The sequence below is a fragment of the Palaemon carinicauda genome, chromosome 30 (assembly GCF_036898095.1).
Source record: "Palaemon carinicauda isolate YSFRI2023 chromosome 30, ASM3689809v2, whole genome shotgun sequence".
Lineage (NCBI taxonomy): Eukaryota > Metazoa > Arthropoda > Malacostraca > Decapoda > Palaemonidae > Palaemon > Palaemon carinicauda.
Window position 1 is genome coordinate 89,091,279 of NC_090754.1, and position 22,895 is coordinate 89,114,173.

General features: G+C 36.8%; 1 protein-coding gene across 1 annotated transcript in view; it reads left to right on the plus strand.

The window, feature by feature from the left end:
* Nucleotides 1-22,895, plus strand: part of LOC137623343 (uncharacterized) — a 1,305,328-nt gene that overhangs the window by 674,866 nt on the left and 607,567 nt on the right. The window contains 2 exon segments of the mRNA XM_068354157.1: nucleotides 2,849-2,950; nucleotides 6,478-6,550. Of these exon segments, the coding sequence (XP_068210258.1) occupies nucleotides 2,849-2,950; nucleotides 6,478-6,550 (175 nt within the window).

Genomic DNA, 22,895 nt, shown 5'->3' on the forward strand with positions numbered 1-22,895 from the left:
TTTATTCTAATGTTATTATTCTTAAAATATTTTATTTCAATTGTTAATTACTTCTCTTGTGGTATATTCATTTCCTTATTTCCTTTCCTCACTGGGTTATTTTCTCTGTTGGAGCCCTTGGGCTTATAGCGTCTTGCTTTTCCAACTAGGGCTTTAGCTTAGCCTGTAATAATAATAATAATAATAATAATAATACATGCGTACACTTATGTATATAGAAGAGATAAACGCATATGTATAATTATATATACATATATGTATATATATATATATATATATATATATATATATATATATATATATATATATATATATATATATGTGTGTGTGTGTGTGTGTATGTATATATATGTGTGTGTGTGTGTGCACGTGTGTGTATTAGATTTAGACAAATAAATTTGTGCAGGTGAGCAGCAGTTTTATTTATTTTGCAGGCTTAGTTGAACGAAAAATGCCTGGGTTTTTTTACTATTTTAATTTAGTCCTTTCCAGTTTCCTGTAAGCACACTTCAGTTCTCTTTCCAGTTTAAGATATGATATTTAAGAGGTTTATTTGTCACTCATGAACGACAGGAACAAGGGAGAGTGACAAGGTACTAGCTAGCAGGACAATACCCTTAAGACTGACCCTATATACATATGATCAGGGCCCAAGCCCCCTCTCCACCCAAGCTAGGACCCGGGATTACCAGGAAATGGCTGCTGAATACTCAGCACCTAGAGGCTCCCCCAATTCACTCATCCTTAGTCCACAAGGCTAGAGAGGTTTCAGACACTACAAGAACTTGAGCGGGACTCGAACCCCAATCCGGTAGATTGCCAAGCAGGGACGTGGTAGGTTGTGGCTAATATATATCTAATTAGAAAGCTATAAAATATAATCACACTTCATCGTTTAAGCGTGAAATAACCTAGAAGTAGGGAAAATCAAAGCGCTTGGTGGACGCTTGTATTTACTAGAAAATAGTTTAGTTTACGATGGAAAGAACGGTTTCTGTAATACAGACGAGATTGAAAGATGAAAATAAAGTGCGTAGACTTTTACAAGTTATTTACACTGCTGGTGCTTCTCTCTCTCTCTCTCTCTCTCTCTCTCTCTCTCTCTCTCTCTCTCTCTCTCTCTCTCTTGCTCGAGTATAGTATTTCTATATATTTATCCTTTATACATTAAGGCGTTCTTATGTTGACAGTACTTGTGTGCCATAATCCACGAAGAAATCAAATAATTATATTTTTTTCCCTTCTACTTGAGCTTTACAAATGAAAAAAGAAATGAAAGTATGCTGCACTGAACACTCACGGATATTTTTTTCAAACTTGCGGTATTAAGTAAGATTAAAAATGTATTTTTACTGAAAATAAGCTTATTGGAGAAACATTCCCTAGGGTGATATTTGGTACATGGAGAATATATTTCGATGTTATTACATTTCAGTCTAAGTTTTATAATTCGTGTTTATTTTTTTCCTTATATGCTGTGATCTCTGGAGGGGCACTTATAATAAAAACCAAACACATACATACACACGCACGCACACACATATATATAATATTTTATATATATATATGTATATATATATATATATATATATATATATATATATATATATATATATATATATATATACAGTACAGTATATGTATGTATGTATTATGAGTTTGTTCATATATATATACAAGTATTCATATTATATATATATATACTCAAATTAAGATATATATATATATATATATATATATATATATATATATATATATATATATATATATGTATATATAAGTATATATATTATATATACATATACTGTATAAATATACATACATATATATATATATATATATATATATATATATATATATATATATATATATATATATATATATACACACACACTCTAATAGCCAGGCTATCTCCATCTTGAGGCTCAATACTACTCAGTATTCTAGAAGTTTTATTCCACCTGTTACCAAGTTGTGGAATGATCTTCCTAATCGGGTAGTTAAATCAGTAGAACTTCAAAAGTTCAAAGTTGGAGCAAATGTTTTTATGTTGACCAGGCTGACATGAGTCATTTTATAGTTTATATATGACATATCTGTTTTTGACGTTGTTAATAGTTTATATAGGACATATCTGTTTTGACGCTGTTGCTGTTTTTAGAATGATATATTATCAATTTATTCTCATCATTTACTTATTTCCTTATTTTCTTTCCTCACTGGGCTATTTTTCCCTGTTGGAGCCCTTGGGCTTATAGCATCTTGCTTTTCCAACTAGGAATGTAGCTTGGCTAGTATAATGATGATAATTCATCATCATCTCCTCCTACGCCTATTGACGCTAAGGGCCTCAGTTAGATTTCGCCAGTCTTCTCTATCATGAGCTTTTAAATCAATACTTCTCCATTCGCCATCTACTTCACGCTTCATAATCCTCAGCCATGTAGGTCAGGGTCTTCCAACTCTTCTAATGCTCCTCTAATGCCTTATGGAGCCCAGTTCAAAGTTAATTAATTAAATCATTATTATTATTATTATTATTATTTTATTATTATTATTATTCTATTATTATTATTATTTTATTTATTGATTAATTTCCTCAATTATTCATAGATAAAAGAAAATTCGTGGATGCCTGGGTATTAGTATTATTATTGTTATTATCATTATTACTAGCCAAGCTACAACCCTAGTTGGAAAAGCAAGATGCTTTAAACCCAAGGGCTCCAACAGGGGAAAATAGCCCAGTGAGGAAAGGAAATAAGGAAATAAATAAATGATGTAGATTAATTGCATTAATAAATCTGTTTATTTTTTCATCATTTGTAACATTAAATTTTTGTTGCAGGAGTATGTGAACCCCGAGAATTTAGCCATAGAACTCGAGCGAGAACTACTCGCCCTCAAGTTACACGTTGCTCGCTCCCATGCTCTCCTGCATCACTACCAGGTCAGTTTTAAGAAAAACATCTGAGTATTCAACTGTATTTTTCTACTCTTCCTTTTAATCATATTCTTCCCAAACAATTGTTTTTCAATTGGTTGATTCACTTGTTAACTTTTTTTTTCAAAGCAAATGGTTCAAATTTACATTAATTGGTGGTTTTGATCTTTTTGATAAAATAGGTCACTTGCCTTTATTTGGAAATTGCATTACGCCTGTGCGAGTTCACACACACACAGGCACACACACATATATATACACATATATATACCGTGTATATATATATATATGTGTGTGTGTGTGTGTGTGTGTATATATATATATATACCGTATATATATATATATATATATATATATATATATATATATATATATATATATATATATATATATGAGTATGTGTGTAATTTTTATGTGAATTGTTTGCTTTTTACCTCCGCCAACGAAGTTGGAAGGAAGTTATGTTTTCGCCCCTGTATGTGCGTTTGTAATTTGTGTGTGCGTGTTTATTTGTGAACAGCTTCCTGGTCACAATTTTAATCGTAGAGTAATGAAACTTGCTGGGATTAACTGTTATGTAAAATGCTGGAAATAGTAAAATTTCTAAGGTCAAGTTCGAAGGTCACGGTCAAGCAAAATGTCCAATTCACGTAATCAGACATAAGTTTGGACATCGTTGTCACAGAGACTTCAAACTTGGTTCATATTTGAGGGTATTAAAATCTAGGCCAATTAATACAATTTAAGGTAAAAAGTCAAGGTCAAGGTCGAGAAATAACCTGCCGCGGTGGAGGTCTGCGCTCTACTGAATAGCCCTGTAGTTTATTTTGAATTTAACTTTGTAGTGGTAAACGGGACGTAGGAAAATTGAAAGGGTGAGAAATGCTGAGGATTTTAGTATTAATGTAGTGTTAATTTGATGTAATAAAAGGAGAGGTTGGGAAAGGAATGTATTGAGAAGGAAAAACACCCATAAAAATAAGGTTGCACTGTGTTAAAGAGGTATTACAACGGACGAGGTTTGCATGTGTGTGTGTGTGTGTGTGTGTTGTATATATATATATATATATATATATATATATATATATATATATATATATATATATATATATATATATATATATATATATGTATATATTATTGTTTTCACGTATTACATGTATATTTGCTCTTTCATCATGACTGGCTCCTCCCATTTTGGATCCGTAACCTTCTTTGGTAACCGAAGTTTGTTTTCCAAGCAAAATGTTATAGAGAAAACGTCAAACTCAACGTTGAAAGTGGAGCGAAAGATGTCGGAAGCAGATCCCTCCAAATTTTCACTAAGACCTTTCAATAGACAAAACGAAAATAGTCCTCTTATGAAAAGAAGACAAACATTCTTGGTAAAGTTTTCTTATGCATTTACTCCCTAGTTTATTCATGCGTTTAAAATGGCTTATTGTGACGGGGAGAGTAAAAGAGCCAAGGTATTTTATTATTATTATTATTATTATTATTATTATTATTATTATTATTATTAATGATAAGTTACAACCCTAGTTGGAAAAGCAGGATGCTACAAGCTCAGGGGCCCCAAGAGGGAAAATAGCCCAGTGAGGAAAGGAAACAAGGAAAAATAAAATATTTTAAGAATAGTAATAACATTAAAATAAATATTTCCTATATAAACAATAAAAACTTCAACAAAACAAGAGGAAAAGAAACTAGATAGAACAGTGTGCCCGAGTGTACCCTCAAGCAAGAGAACTCTAACCCGAGACAGTGGAAGACCATGGTACAGAGGCTATAGCACTACCCAAAACTAGAGAACAATGGTTTGATTTTGGAGTGTCCTTCTCCTAGAAGAGCTGCTTACCATAGCTGAAGTGTCTTCTGCCCTCACCAAGAGGAAAGTAGCCATTGAACAGTTACAGTGCCGTAGTTAACCCCTTGAGAGGAGAAGAATTATTTGGTAATCTCTGTTGTCAGGTGTATGAGGACAGAGGAGAATCTGTAAAGAATAGGCCAGACTATTCGTTGTCTGTGTAGGCAAAGGGAAAGAACCGTAACCAGAGAGAAGGATCCAGTGTAGTACTGTCTGGCCAGTCAAAGGATACCCTAACACACTAGCGGTAATATCTCAACGGGCGGCTGGTGCCCAGTCCAACCTACAATAGAAGTTAATGAAGTAACGTAACAAGTTTTCATTTTAGTAATAAATTGTTTCTCTCTCTCTCTCTCTCTCTCTCTCTCTCTCTCTCTCTCTCTCTCTCTCTCTCTCTCTCTCTCTCTCTGGGAACCATTCCTTGTTAATGTACAGTGTTATAACTATTGTTGATGGATTTTCAGCCGTTCATTAGTTATTTTTTTAATTGTATCATACCACCAAAAACAGTTAGGTCAGTTAATCTTTTTCCTATTTATATAGTTCGAGCCATTCTTGAATATTTGTTAGGGCTCAGTATTCCTGATATGAAGAGTTAAATTTTGTTATATTAATTTTAATATTATTACTAGCTAAGCTACAACTAATGTCCAGAAAAGCAGGATGCTATAAGCCCAATGGCTTTAAAAGGAAAAAATGGTTCATTGAGGAAAGAAATAAGTAGAATACAAGGTAATTAATGAATAAATAGAATTAAATAATTTAAGAACAGTAACAACATTTCAATAGATACATAAACCATAAAACAAAAAAGAAAAAAAAAGAGGAAGAGAAATAAGATAGAATAAAGTGCCCAAATGCATCCTTAAGCAAAGAGGACCATTTTATTCCTGCCATACTCCTACAAATAAATATACATTTTGGTTTAGTGAAAATCTAATTTTGGCCTCCGTTTCTATTAGCTGTTGAGACCAGAACAGATCGTATCTCTGGAGAATTTTCCAGACATCATTTCCAAGATTCTCTCTGTCGTCCTGCAACCGGAATTCTCTGCCTGCTCCGCGTCTTTCCCCACATGTTCTTTTGATGTGCTTCTATAAATAAAAAGAAATCTGATGTTTGCTTGTTAATAAGAAAGGGGGCCTTTGATCTTGTGGTTTGAAATCTCTCTCTCTCTCTCTCTCTCTCTCTCTCTCTCTCTCTCTCTCTCTCTCTCTCTCTCTCTCTGTATATATATATATATATATATATATATATATATATATATATATATATATATATATATATATATATATATATATATATATATATATATATATATGTCCACTGTCTTTGGGTAGTTTTTGTGCTACAGGGTCCACACTGGCACACTGTTCTTTATTATTTTCCTTCCTTTTTTGAAGTTTTTATAGTTTATGTATGAAAGATCTATTATAATGTTAATACTGTTCATTACCTCCCTTTATTTCATTTATTTACTTATTTAATTTCACTGTGCTATTTTTCCTTGTTGGAGCCCTTGGACTTATATGTAGCATCCTTCTTTTCCAACTGATGTTGTAGCTTAGCTAATAATAATAATAATAATAATAATAATAATAATAAGTAATTCATAATAATACTCAAGTAAAGACACTCCAGTTGAAGTCTCTTTTCATCGTTCCAGAGTTCCAGTCTTCATGGCAGCCGCAGCGAGGTATCGACGACCCCTGTCGTGGCTTCCACTCATCATGTACAAGGTATGAGAATATGTCTCTCTCTCTCTCTCTCTCTCTCTCTCTCTCTCTCTCTCTCTCTCTCTCTCTCTCTCTCTCTCTCTCTGCCAAGTTATTCGTGTATTAGTGACTTAATAATCAGAGACGTTGAGACCACTGCCTCATGATTTTTCATTCTATTATATTATGAATTGTAAGTTGTAGAGACATTGCTAGATTGTATATTTATCTTTTTAAGAGAAATTAGCACTGAATTGACATATTGAAACGTTTACTTTTTTCGTGATAAATTTCCCGTCGATGTATATATCATGTCATGTGTCATTTTTTATGCTTTGCAGTACCTTTGTAAATCTGTAAAAGAAAGGGATTTTTTTTTTCATCAATTTCTTCTTCACTTCAACTTTAACCTTCGCTTGAAATATTTTTTCTAGTGAGATCATACAACAGAAATTTTAATTCGTATCATAAATGGGAAATTGTTAATCAACTTTAATTAGTTTACGCAATTCCAATATCTGGAATTTATGTCTGACTTTGTTTATGTGGTTGGGGACAGTTGTAATGTTGTATGGTGGTGTGTCTGAAACTTCCCACCAATGCATTGAGAACAGTCTTCAAAAGAACAAATGTATCTTCACGAGGGTCAGAGACGGAGACAAAATCTCCTAAAAGCAGGGAATCAAATGGATGCGTTCGATTAGGTTTCGCTCGGTTCATTTTACGTCTTGAAAAATTTAACACTCCCGTCAATCGAACACTCTAGTCACACTGATTGGAAAGGCGACCACTCAATATGTAATGACGAGTGGGGTTATTATTATTATTATTATTATTATTATTATTATTATTATTATTATTATTATTATTATTATTATTATTATTATTATGTGAAACGACTAAAATGCTATTCATCATAAATTTTTAGATGTATGCTGCTTATTACTTTGGTATTTTTTCATGGATTCAAATACCTGTAAAATTCGTTCAATAAATGCTGGAAATGCACTGCCTTTTTTCTTTTTTTTTTTTTACTGATTTCTGACATGTGGTATGATAACAATGATTAGTGCCTTCTGTTCTATTTTAACGATATTGAAATTTCAAAATATCTTGTCTGGCCCCTGTCTATTTCTTTCATTTTTGCTTTAATGTTGTCATATTGCAATTCCTTAATTCGGTTGGATATCATAATTGACTTTCTTCGGCTTAATTCTTATTTACTGTTTAAAGGCCACTCATGAATGGCAAGGGATAGTAACAATGCCCTAGCTAGCAGGAAAATGCCTTAGAGGCTGTCCATATATACATATGATGAGCTCTCAAGTCCCCTCTCCACCCAAGTTACGACCAGGAAGGGGCAAAAATGGCTGATGATGACTCAGCAGGTAGACTTATAGGCTCCCCCAAACACCACCCCATCTTAAGCTCGCAAAGGGGGGGGGGGGTAGGCGGTTGTTTGAGATTACAGAGCTAGAGGATTACAGACGTTACAAGAAATATTGAGCTTAAGCGGGACTCGAACACCAATCCGGTAGATCGCTGGGCAGGGACGTTTCCAGTAGGCAAACCATCTTACGAACTATTGGCTTTCTTTTGCTTAACCTTTGAGACAGTTTAGTCGAAAGAAGATATATACCAAAATCAACGGCTATTCACATAACTCTTCCTTGGATATTTCTTTGCGCCACAGATTTATATAAAATTTTCTCATCCAAATGAATTATTTCGGCGGCTTTTCCATGGAAGCAAATAACTGTCTCTTCTCTCTTTTGGGGCATCCTCATAGTATCCATCACTTTCAAATAAGGCCTATCGGCATTCAGACAAGTGAAGGCAGAGATGCGCGGGACGTCTATGCCTACCCAAACTTGAGTTGCCATGTTGGATTCGAAAATCGGAATTTATCTCCCTGTAGAAGCAGAGGTCTGGAAGGGTGTCCGTCCATCAAGAATACAAGGAGTAATCTTGCTGCTCCAGGAGAATATACCTGCAAATAATGTGATATTCCGTATTCATTTAAAAGTTTAAAGATCACTCATGGATTGCAGCGGCAAGGGACAGTGACATTGCCCTAGCAATCAGGACAATGCCCTAGAGACTGACCATATATGATCAGCGCCCAAGCCTCCTCTCCACCCAAACTAGGACCAGGGAGGGCCAGGCAGTGGCTGCTGATGACTCAGCAGATAGACCTATATACTCCCCCAAACCCCCAACCTTAGCTCACAAGGGTGGTAAGGTTGCAGACACTAATGGCACTAACGAGTCTGAGCGGGACTCGAACCCCCGACTGGCAAACACCAGGCAGAGACGTTACCAATCAGGCCACACCGAGATGAATCTATTTGACAGTACTTTAGTCTATTATTTCCCACCATTCAGAAAATGGTTCGATTGCATCGTTCAGGGCTAGTATACTACCCTTTTCCTCCCTTAAAACCCATGTTGACTTAAGGCCGGAGATGATGTAAGCATAAGTTTCTAGTTTACTCTTCCTGGATTTTAGAAAATCAGTAAATATAAAAAAGTTTTGAAAGCTTCGTAGTTTTGGGATGGTAGCACAGTCCAGAGCTTCTTGGAAAATGTTTCTCTTCTATTTTACCACCGTTATCCTTATGTTAAGGGATCGGTTGCCTGATGCGCCCTCCAATAGCATCAGGCGTGATTTATAATTTGTCCGAAGGTTTTACATCGTGTGGCGGGGATGTAGTCTCCCATAGGTTTCCATTGTTCTTAAAGCCATGCCACGCCTGTGGCGGGGATGAGCGACAGAGAGCCACAGTCGCTAGTTTGCGCGGCAAAACTTGAAAACAATGGAAACCTATGGGAGACCACATCCCCGCCACACGATGCTGTGGCTTTGTGGTGCCACAGAGTCGCTAGTGTGCTCCCGGCCTTACAGTTATCAACCACAGTTATATGCGGTGGGCCTAATGTTTTGACTAACAGTCCAATTGCAAGGCAGTAGTTTCCACATTTACTGACAGTGGACATATTCTTTTGTCAGAAAGCAAGACTGCAAGGCAGCAGCTGCCCTTTTTTGGTCTCTTTCTACGACATCCGTACGTCAGGGTTAATCTTGGAAAATGTATGTTTACTAACACCTCTTTATCATACTTCAAAGCCGACTCTTGCAACTTACCGTTGTTGTTTTTTTGTAATCACTCCACGTTATTATTTTTATTATTACTTGCTAAGCTACAACCCTAGTTGGAAAAGCAGGATGCTATAAGCCCAGAGGCCTAACAGGGAAAATAGCCCACTGAGGAAAGGAATCAAGGAAAAAAATATTTTAAGAACAGTAACAACATTAAAATAGATAATGGGAGATTATACTTTCAGAAAGACTGTCTTCCAAGATTGTTTTTGCAGCTTTTAATATTTAGGTTCACCTTGCCCGAATTTTGATCCAGTTTTATTTTCAGTGAATTCATATAATTATTAATAGGTTCTCTCAAGCTTTATCCTTGGTGTAGTGCATGAGGTGAGACATTTTCTCTTATTTTGCAAGTAAATTGGTCTTATTCAAAATCTCAGAATCGAATTTGGTTATCTTTGACAAAGTTATGTACCCAACTAATTAGATTACAAGGAGAAGCTAAAATCTAAATTTACAGATAATGTGAATAGAAGTTTCTGATGTGTATGGTAATAAAAGTATACTTTTCGACAGAAGTTTGTATGAAAAGTTTACTTCATCATAGAATATCTCTGGAGGGATGTCTGATAGTTAACATCAGATCTATCAAAGACTACAGTATGTGATGTATTTTGTAGGTTACAACACAAGGGAAATGCAAAAGAAGATAACGTATATGGAGTAAGTCTCAGCGTATATGGAGTAAGTCTTTCATATCATCTTGATAGAAAGTTTTATATTGGATATAAAAATAGTAGAGGTAATACTAGCGAATATGAAGGTTAATTTAGGTGCATATGGAGTCATTACGAGCTTTTTGAGGTGATTTATCGTTTCGTTTCGTATTTAGCTGTACTGTACCAAATGCCAGTCTCTCTCTCTCTCTCTCTCTCTCTCTCTCTCTCTCTCTCTCTCTCTCTCTCTCTCTCTCTCTCTCTCTCACACACACACAGTTGGGGTGAAATAATGATGTTACCTTTAAAAGTGTTGGATGCAAAGGTATTTCTACTCAGGGAGGAAAAGCATAAACTGTGCCATAAAAATGGCGAATGGGGATATCGGTCCTATTACGGCCATAGATCTTTAGCGATTTGTTAATGGGATGGACGCGAGTTATATCTGACGACGATAGGAGGGCGTTGTGCACGGATGAGGTAGGCCATAAATGTTGCCCTCCGTCCAGCGGCGAGTCTGTCATGCCCTGGCAGTCAGTAATGGCTTCGCTGCTCTTGGCACAAAACAGCGGGGGCATTGTCCTTCGATAGTGTGAAAGAATTTTAAGCTTGATAGATGCAATTCGTTCCGTAGGTGATGGAGCTTCGTTTGTGGGAAACGGATGGATAGAGACACATGGAGTTTGGGGGAATCCACCATTTCATTTCTCTCTTGACTTTGTAATGGCTATTAAAGGTACCAATTTTAGTAGCTTATCAGTCCCCCTTCTCTTTTTCACTCTCTACTTTAGATTGTTAGATTTGATCACATACAGTGTTGTTATTATTATTATTATTATTATTATTATTATTATTATTATTATTATTATTATTATTATTATTATTATTACGTAAGCTTCATCCCTAGTTGGCAAAGCAGGATTCTTTAAGCTCAAGGGTTCCAAAAGGAAAAAAAACACCCCAGTGAGGAAAGGAAATATTGAATTAAATGCACTGCAAGAGAAGTAATGATCAAGTATAATAACATATTTTAAGAACAGTAACAACAATTTAATCGAGTCTGTTCATAAGCATAGCATGTGTAAAGTTGATGTTAGTGCAGTTCTATCAAACGAAATTCCAGTGAACAGTGGAGTACTCCAAGGGAATGTGTTGTCACCTATGTTGGTTATCCTCCTCATGCATTTTGTAATGCATAGAACCGTAGGGGATGGTGGAGAAGCATTGGACTGGATTGGTAACAGGAAATTATCTGACCCAGCGTATGATGATAACGCTATCCTTATTAGCAGAACTCAACAGGACTTGCGAAGTTTGCTCTCTAGAATGCATGAAATATCACATGAGGTTGGGCTCAAGATAAATAGAAGAAAGACGGAGATGATGAGAACGTAATATGCAATTTAATATGAAATATCATTGGAAGGAGAAAGAATTAATGTGGTGGAATCATTTAGATATTTAGGAGCTACAGGATCTTTAGAATTTGAGGTTAATGAAAGATTGAAAAGGTTAAGTAAAATTTGGAAATCAAATCGCTTGAGATTGGTGTTACTGTATGGATATAAGTCGTGGTTTAAGAATGAAACAATATCCAACAGATTTTGTAGATTTGAGAACAAAACCCTCAGAAGAATATTGGGTGTCAAATGGCAGGACAGGATTAGAAATGAAATTTTAAGAGAGATTACTCGTGCCATATGTGGATCAGATCATGATGAGAGGTAGGTGGAGATGGCTTGGACATGCTCATCACACTCCCCAAGAGAGATTAATTCACCAAACTTTTATTTGGGCTCCACAATGCACTAGAAGAGTTGGAAGACCCAAGCCTACATGAGTGAGGACTATGAAACGTGAAATAGGAGATGATGAATGTAGAAGTAATGATTTAAAAGCTCTTGATAGAGATGACAGGCGAAATCTAACCTAGGACTTTTGCATCAACAGGCGTGGGAGGAGATGATGATGATGAACAACATTAAAATAGAACTTTCATATATGAACTATAAAAACTTAAAGAAAAAAACAAGAAGAGAAGTAAGATAGATTAGTATACCCAAGTGTACCCTCAATGAGGAGAACTCTCCTTGTGTTAACTACAATTTTGGAAAGCATATTTAACACCTGGGTCTCTTAATTATATTGATTACAATGTTTTAACTTGTTTATATACTGGAAATTTAAGAGTGGGAATTAAATTCCGAGAAGACCTCCCATAACATATATATGGATCTTAGTTTGGGTAATTGGAGCTACAATACTCCCGCAACAACAGATCAGAAATTACAGTAAAGCGATTCATAATCCATCACACATCAGAGAGGGACGTTTTATATATGCTCTGTCAGTATCAGTACCACCCCAGTGTTCAGGCGCTACACCTAGCAAGGGATAGTACAGTCCAACCTAGAGGGCTGAACAACAATTTAAGTAAAGACAGTAACGCAAGAGCACGAATTTGAATGTTGTATGGGTTTAGCCAAGGTGTTCTAAAGCTTACTTGTGCGGCTTACTTTAGACAGAGGTCGTTCACTTCAGCAGCACAGGAAGATTGTAGGAAACTCCAAAATCAAACCATTGTTCTCTAGTCTTGGGTAGTGCCATAGCCTCTGTACCATGGTCTTCCACCGTCTTGGGTTAGAGTTCTCTTGCTTGAGGGTACACTCGGGCACACTGTCCTATCTAGTTTCTCTTCCTCTTGTTTTGTTATAGTTTTTATAGTTTATATAGGAAATATTTATTTTGATGTTACTATTTTTAAAATATTTTGTTTTTTCCTTATTTCCTTTCCTTAGTGTGCTATTTTCCCTGTTGGGGTCCCTGGGCTTATAGCATCGTGCTTTTCCAACTAGGGTGTTAGCTTAGCATTTAATAATGATAATAAAAACGCTTATGATCATTTTTTTACAACCAAACCATTTGGTATGCAGAGTTTCTTCAAGTAAGAAATCTTCAGGATAGAATAGTTTGAGACGTGAATATCTTTATTTCCTCTAAGGCCTAAATCCAAATGAGCCTATAAGACAACCATTGGGATGTATATTATTAATTCTAAGGGGGTCTTTCAGATAATTCAATTTACTCTTAATTCCATTTTGTAGAATATATAAAAATCAGGAAATACTGTTTAATTAGAATTAATGATCATTTTAACATATGTAATGCATGTACTGTATTCACAAATACTTTATTTTTGTAAGACTAACATAACAAAATGTGCAAAGTTAAAAGGTAATTAAACTGTAACGTGTAAGCAAAGGATTATTTAAAAATACATGAGATCAAATGTAAAGGGAAATTTGACACGGATAATTTTCAAAGACAAATGTAACATGTGGTTATTCTGTGAAGAAAGGGGTTAGTCAACAAAGTACATAAAATAAGATTAAATTAACTTTTTGGTACCAAATGACTATTGTGGTTACAGAAAAAATAATTGTAATGTAAGTAACCTGATAATAACAAACGAGCGTTTAGGGTACTGGAAAAAAGGGGCGTATGTATGATAGCGGCCACCTGTATGTATGATGACGGCTAACAAGGGATACGGCAGTGTAAAGGGGTTCGCAGGGAAGTTCCCCCCCCCCCCCCTGTTAGGCAAGTAGGTAAGGACACGGCTTGCAGGTTAAGTTAGTGGGGGTTGGGTAGCGCCCCTCCCCCCTCCCCCGTTGGGCAAGTAGGTAAGGACACGGCTTGCAGGTTAAGTTAGTGGGGGTTGGGTAGCACCCCTCCCCCCTCCCCCGTTGGGCAAGTAGGTAAGGACACGGCTTGCAGGTTAAGTTAGTGGGGGTTGGGTAGCGCCCCTCCCCCCTCCCCCCTCCCCCGTTGGGCAAGTAGGTAAGGACACGGCTTGCAGGTTAAGTTAGTGGGGTGGGTAGCGCCCCCCCCCTCCCCCGTTAGGCAAGTAGGTAAGGACACGGCTTGCAGGTTAAGTTAGTGGGGGTGGGTAGCGCCCCCCCCCCCTCCCCCGTTAGGCAAGTAGGTAAGGACACGGCTTGCAGGTTAAGTTAGTGGGGGTGGGTAGCGTCCCCCCCTCCCCCGTTAGGCAAGTAGGTAAGGACACGGCTTGCTGGTTAAGTTAGTGGGGGTGGGTAGCGCCCCCCCCCCCCTCCCCCGTTAGGCAAGTAGGTAAGGACACGGCTTGCAGGTTAAGTTAGTGGGGGTGGGTAGCGTCCCCCCCCCTCCCCCGTTAGGCAAGTAGGTAAGGACACGGCTTGCAGGTTAAGTTAGTGGGGGTGGGTAGCGCCCCCCCCTCCCCCGTTAGGCAAGTAGGTAAGGACACGGCTTGCAGGTTAAGTTAGTGGGGGTGGGTAGCGCCCCCCCCCCTCCCCCGTTAGGCAAGTAGGTAAGGACACGGCTTGCAGGTTAAGTTAGTGGGGGTGGGTAGCGTCCCCCCCCTCCCCCGTTAGGCAAGTAGGTAAGGACACGGCTTGCAGGTTAAGTTAGTGGGGGTGGGTAGCGTCCCCCCCCTCCCCCGTTAGGCAAGTAGGTAAGGACACGGCTTGCTGATTAAGTTAGTGGGGGTGGGTAGCGTCCCCCCCCTCCCCCTTAGGCAAGTAGGTAAGGACACGGCTTGCAGGTTAAGTTAGTGGGGGTGGGTAGCGCCCCCCCCCCCCGTTAGGCAAGTAGGTAAGGACACGGCTTGCAGGTTAAGTTAGTGGGGGTGGGTAGCATCCCCCCCTCCCCCGTTAGGCAAGTAGGTAAGGACACGGCTTGCAGGTTAAGTTAGTGGGGGTGGGTAGCGTCCCCCCCCCTCCCCCGTTAGGCAAGTAAGTAAGGACACGGCTTGCAGGTTAAGTTAGTGGGGGTGGGTAGCGCCCCCCCCCCCTCCCCCGCTAGGCAAGTAGGTAAGGACACGGCTTGCAGGTTAAGTTAGTAGGGGTGGGTAGCGTCCCCCCCCCTCCCCCGTTAGGCAAGTAGGTAAAGACAAGGCTTGCAGGTTAAGTTAGTGGGGGTGGGTAGCGTCCCCCCCCCCCCTCCCCCGTTAGGCAAGTGGGTAAGGACACGGCTTGCAGGTTAAGTTAGTAGGTGTGGGTAGCGTCCCCCCCCCCCTCCCCCGTTAGGCAAGTAGGTAAAGACAAGGCTTGCAGGTTAAGTTAGGGCGGGGGAAGTTTAGGTTAGTTGGTGTCCATATTTTATGGTCGCCGGAGGAACTTCAGCCCCTGATATACAAAGGCTCCAAAAAAAAAGGAAATAAAACTCAAATACTGTAGACATAAAGGTTACTTAAACTACTGCACGCTCGCAAGAATATTCACAGCCAGTATTATAAAGAAACCAAGAACTGAATTGATAGGGTATCAAAATCCCCAGTCAGTCATTACAAGAATTTTATTGTTAAGTACCATCACTAAAGCAATCAATAAGTTGTCTTATAAATTAATATACTGTACGTGTGTTTACGCATACATAAAGAATTCAGTGCATATGTTTAATACTGCAAAAACATGTTTTGCCATTTGTTGACGCAAGCGAGAACTTTTAATATACAGAAGTCTGTGGCCGTTTTTTGTTTGGTTGTATTTGTTCCCATTTTCTATGGGATACATATGTTGTCCAGTACCCCTTTATTTCTCATAGATTATTATTATTATTATTAATATTATTATTATTATTATTATAGCTACAGCCGTAGTTGGAAAAGCAAGATGCTATAAGCCCAAGGGCTCCAACAGGGAAAAATGGCCCAGTGAGGAAAGGAAATAAGGAAATAAATAAATTATGAGAATAAATTAACAATATATCATTCATTGGCAGACAACATATCTACATGTTTATATTAATGTAGTTCATAACTAAAATTAGATTATGAATGAATTTGCATTAGAATTAGATCACAGTATCACACGTGTAACCTCACAAGGAACTGGTCTTACAAATCAGTCAGGTGATAAGTTTTTACAATGCTGATTTGTTCTTGTCTTATTAAGCTTTTCGAGAGAGATATTTTCATTTTATTTTACGTCTAATAGAATGTTATTAAATTATGTCTGAATTGTTAGTTTTCCTTATCATCACTCTAAAGGTTGGAATTAAATAAAATAAGCAATGCAATCTTTTTTTTTCTTACATGTAGCAACGGATTTTGTCTGCATTGGAGGGTAGATTTTTTCTCTGCGCAGATCGTTATCTTTTGATTCATGCCATCTCAACCATGTTATATATATATATATATATATATATATATATATATATATATATATATATATATATATATATATATATATATATATACACAAAACACATTAATCCTCACGTGTGAAGGTTTCTGAGTGGGGATACCTTAAAGTGGTAAAAGGGTTTGTGCATCGCCATGGTCAGTAAACCTGTACTAGACAGGGCCACCCATGCTAGTTTGGTTTATTGTGAGCGATCAGACAAAAATTTCCCACCATCACCAATCCGTACTGGCCAGTGTGGTGATGAAAACTGCCCAAACTCCAGACTGGAATAAAGACATGTCTGAGGCTTTTGTCTTTTAGTTTATTACAAACGGCTGCAGTTGTTGTTGTGTAACTTCCTATTCAGTTTATTTATTTGTGTGTTTGTGTGTCTGTGGACAGGATTATGTCAAAACTACTAGGCGGGTTTTGAGGAAATTCTCACCACAAGTATATCTTAGGTCATGGACGACCCCATTGATTTTTGGAGATGATCCAGACCCGGATCCGGGTTTGAGGGAATTTGACAACATTTTTCACCACAAGTAGATCTTAGGTCATGGACGACCCCATAGAATTTTGGAGATGTTCCGGACCTGGATCCGGGTTTGACGGAATTTGACAACATTTTTCACCACAAGTAGATCTTAGGTCATGGACGACCCCATAGAATTTTGGAGATGATCCGGACCCGGATCCGGGTTTGACGGAATTTGACAACATCTTTCTCCACAAGTAGATCTTAGGTCATGGACGACCCCATAGAATTTCAGAGATGATCCGGGCCCGGATCCGGGTTTGACAGAATTTGACAACATTTTTTCCACAAGTAGATCTTAGGTCATGGACAACCCCATAGAATTTTAGAGATGATCCGGACCCGTATCCGGGTTTGACGGAATTTGACATCTTTCACCACAAGTAGATCTTAGGTCATGGACGACCCCATAGAATTTTGGTGATGATCCGGACCCGGATCCGGGTTTGACGGAATTTGACAACATTTTTCTCCACAAGTAGATCTTAGGTCATGGACGACCCCATAGAATTTTGGTGATGATTCGGACCCGGATCCGGGTTTGACGGAATTTGACAACATCTTTCTCCACAAGTAGATCTTAGGTCATGGACGACCCCATAGAATTTTAGAGGTGATCCGGACCCGTATCCGGGTTTGACGAAATTTGACATCTTTCACCACAAGTAGATCTTAGGTCATGGACGACCCCATAGAATTTTGGAGATGATCCGGACCCGGATCCGGGTTTGACGGAATTTGACAACATTTTTCTCCACAAGTAGATCTTAGGTCATGGAGGACCCCATAGAATTTTAGAGATGATCCGGACCCGGATTCGGGTTTGACGGAATTTGACAACTTTTTTCACCACAAGTAGATCTTAGGTCATGGACGACCCCATAGAATTTTGGAGATGTTCCGGACCCGGATCCGGGTTTGACGAAATTTGACAACATTTTTCTCCACAAGTAGATCTTAGGTCATGGACGACCCCATAGAATTTTGGAGATGATCCGGGCCCAGATCCGGGTTTGACAGAATTTGACAACATTTTTCTCCACAAGTAGATCTGAGGTCATGGACAACCCCATAGAATTTTAGAGATGATCCGGACCCGTATCCGGGTTTGACGAAATTTGACATCTTTCACCACAAGTAGATCTTAGGTCATGGACGACCCCATAGAATTTTGGAGATGTTCCGGACCCGGATCCGAGTTTGACGGGATTTGACAACATTTTTCTCCACAAGTAGATCTTAGGTCATGGAGGACCCCATAGAATTTTAGAGATGATCCGGACCCGGATCCGGGTTTGACGGGATTTGACAAAATTTTTCTCCACAAGTAGATCTTAGGTCATGGACTACCCCATAGAATTTTAGAGATGATCCGGACCCGGATCCGGGTTTGACGGAATTCGACAAATTTTCACAACAAGTAGATCTTAGGTCATGGACGACCCCACAGAATTTTTAAGATGATCCGGATTTGCATTTTTTTTTTTGCCATTTTAAAGATAACGTCAAAACTACTTGACGGATATTTGACGATATTTTCGCCATAGATAGAGCTTAGGCCATAGACGACCCCATTAACTTTTGGAGATAAGCCGGTTCCGTATCTGGAGTCTGGTTTATTTGGTTTGTCTGTGTCTGTGGACAGGATTACGTCAAAATTACTTGACGGATTTTTACTAAATTTTCATAACCTATATCTTTGGTCATGGAAGACCCCATTTCATATCAGAGATGATCGGGATTAGCACTTTTCGCCATATTAAAGATAACGTCAAAACAAATTTTCAGAATTTGACGAAATTTCCACCATAGACATTAAGCCATGGACAAATCCATTAACGCTTGGAGATGATCCGGGTCCATATTTGTAGTCTGGATCAGATGCAAATCGAATATCTTTCTTTTTGTGTCAACGTCACCCTTTGGCGGAGGTCAGAAATCTCTGATTGCTCTTGTTTTGTTTTATAAAAGAAGATAACATGAAAGAAAATTGTAAAGTTCATCTTCAGTATTGATGTAACTCATCAGAAAAAAAATGTTACTACTACTACTACTACTACTGCTACTACTACTACTAGCTAATTTTCAACCCTAGTGTTACTGTTTTTAGATTGATTTATTGTTAATTTGTTCTCATCATTTTTTTATTTCCTTATTTCCTTCCCTCACTGGGCTATTTTCCCTATTGAAGCCCTTGGGCTTATAGCATCTTGCTTTTCCAACTAAGCGGTCCAACAGGGAAAAATATCCCAGTAAGGAAAGGAAATAAATAAATAAACTACAAGATAAGTAATGAACAGTTAATATAGAATATCTTAAGAACAGCAACAACATTAATTAAAATATCTCTTTCATATATGAATTTTATTATAAAGAGAGACTTACAGTATGTCAGCTTGTTCAACATATAAACATAAGCTGCAAGTTTGAACTTCTGAAGTTCCACTGATTTAACTGCCTGGGTAGGAAGATCATTCTGCAATTTGGTCAAACCTGGAATTAAACTTCTAGAATATTGTGTAGTATTGAGCCGTATAATGGAGAAGGCATAGCTGTTAGAATTAATCGTATAGCTAGTATTACGAGCTGGATGGTACTGTCTGGGAAGATATAAATGCAAAGAATAGTCTGTTATGATAAAGTGTTATGCAACATGTATTAAGAACTAACTGATCGACCGTACCAGACATTAATATCTAGATCAGTAATTAGAAATTTTTCATTATTATTATTATTATTATTATTATTATTATTATTATTATAACCAGCTAAGCTACAACCCTAGTTGGAAAACAACATGCTATAAGCCCCAGGGTTCCAGCAAGAGAAATAATAAACAAATGAAATAAAATATATAAAAAACAGTAACAAGATTAAAATAGATCTTTCATAAATGAACTATATAAACTTCAAACAAAACAAGAGGAAGAGAAATAAGATAGAACGTTGGGGCCGAGTGTACCCTTAAGCAATATGGTATTCTCATAGCAAAAGATATGCAAAAGAAAAGAGTTCCATTCTTCCATTTCCGAAAAGAAATGAAGGCGTTGCAAAGGCCATTCCTGTGATGTCTTGCCGATAGCGGATGCTCTCCAATTCACAGAACTCACCGACTGGCCCAGGCAAATTACCCTTATAAAGCAAATATGGGCAAGAGGGCTTATCTTTGTTGTGTTGCGTTATTGCGTTGACCTTACCTACTTGGAATGCTTAAGCCCTTTACCCCGAAGGGGAATCCGCAAACTTCGGCTGTAAATCAATTAGCTTTTAGTTCTCCATTGTACTGCTCTCTCTCTCTCTCTCTCTCTCTCTCTCTCTCTCTCTCTCTCTCTCTCTCTCTCTCTCTCTCTGACAATAGAATTGCGTGGGTTGAATCGGCGGAACTTCAAAAGTTCAAGCTTACAGCGAATGTTTTTATGTTGAACATGCTGACATAAGTTATTTCCTTTCCTCACTGGGCTATTTTCCCCGTTGGAGAAGCCATTGTTTTTTTAGCATCCTTCATTTCCAACTAGGGTTGATAACTTGGCTTGTAACAACAACAACAACAACAACAACATTAATAATAATAATAATAATAATAATAATAATAATAATAATAATAATAATAATAATAATAATACAGCGTATTTCAGTTGGCCAATGTATAGTAAGGTAATAGTTATCTTAATAGGCAGAAGCTGTTTTCTTTATATATATTGTGTGTGTAACGTTCACACTGTGCAGCATAATATGCTCCACGCGTTGTCACTCAATCTTTCTAGAGGGTCATAAGATCGAGACTTACCATTTGGCTACCCTTATATTACCTTAAATATTAAATGTGTGAGTCCTGTAAATGAATAATTCTTTGGAAGTTTTGTTTCTTTCCGTAGTGCTAAAAAATAGAAGATTTAATTATAGTATGTTTTTATGTTTATAATATTTCAGTATTTTAACCTAAATTTTACCAACTAGATTATGCTGAGATTTATAATCATGTGATGATTAAAAATGAATTTTCGTGAATATGCAATTTTTTAAAAGCATTTTTCAGCTTTCTAGACATTGTTTATACATAGTATTGTTCGAACCACAGTAACTTCATCGAATATTTGTTTTCATTATCGAAAGTTCTCCTCTTGCTGTGACCATGTGTCATTTTCGATTATTTCACTGTCAATACTATGATTGTAAATACTTATCACTTAATGGATTAGGAAAACCTTTTGCATAAAACAGGAACCTTGTGAGGTTACAGGTGTCCTACTGTGATCGAATTCTAATGCAAATCTATTCATAGTTTAACCTTACTCATGAAGTACATTAATGTAAATATGTTGAATTTTAATAGTATCTATGAGAGATGAAGCGTATGTGTGCGTATGCTTTGCTGTTACTTGTGTTTGGAGTTATATGCATTGGGAAGTAAAATAAGTGCAAATATCTGTATATGTAGGTTTGTATGTAGATATATATATATATATACCTGTATATATATATATATATATATATATATATATATATATATATATATATATATATATATACATATTTATGTGCGTGTATTTTCGTGTAACACATGTGTTCAAGTATGCATATAGGTATGTATGTACTTTTGTAGCTTATACTGTATATGAAATATTTATTTTAATGTTGTAACTGTTCTTAGAATTTTATTGTAATTGTTTATTACTTCTCTCGTAGGTTATTTATTTCCCTGTCTCCTTTCCTCACTCGGCTATTTTCTCTACTGGAGCCCTTTGGCTTATAGCATCTTCCTTTTCCAACCAGGGTTGTAGCTTACCTAATTATAATAAAAAGGCATATGAGCCCACAAAGACACCGGTGGATTTGGGTATTCATAAGTAGCATATTTTTCAGATGTCTCGTTCTATAAAGTTTCTATTTATTTCTTCGTAATCTCAATGTGTTATATATAAAAATTACTGAATAAATCATTCCTCTTAAAGTAGTCAAAGACGAAACTAGTCAGGATCCGTTGTATAGTTCTATTTTCATTATCCGTGTTTTTGTTTTGTAACATAGCTTCACGTTTTCCTGTAAGCTTGATGCATTTATATATATATATATATATATATATATATATATATATATATATATATATATATATATATATTATATATATATATATTTATATATATATATATATATATATATATATATATATATATATATATATATATATATATATATATAGATTTATTTTTTGTATATACAGACCCACACATCTGTATATGTATGTGTGTATACACAAATACATATATATATATATATATATATATATATATATATATATATATATATATATGTATGTATGTATGTATGTATGTATGTATGTACGCATGTATGTGTTTGTGAATAAAGTGTCTGTATGTATCGTCCATTTCTTAATGGCTTTTGTAAGGTATATATATGTATATACATTATATATATATATATATATATATATATATATATATATATATGTGTGTGTGTGTGTGTGTGTGTATGTGTGTGTGCGTGCATGTGTATGTCGTCCATTTCTCGACGGCTTTTGCACGGTAAATAGAAAATAAAGAGAAAAACATAGTGAACTTTTATTGCACTTGCGTCCTTATGCAATTATGAAAGGGTTCTTCAAAAAGTCAAAGTTCAGACATCGAAAAGGGCTAGAGAATCCCTTAAAAGCTTTGTGCAGCTTCATGTTTAGAAAAGGTTTTGTAGCTGTTTCCTGCCTTTTCTATGTTTTGGATATTTTAGCTGCTTTTTCATTTATGTTTTTAATTTTCTCTTCGTTTTACTTGTGGCTGTGGTATTCGGTAGTTTTATTTCCTCTCTCTCTCTCTCTCTCTCTCTCTCTCTCTCTCTC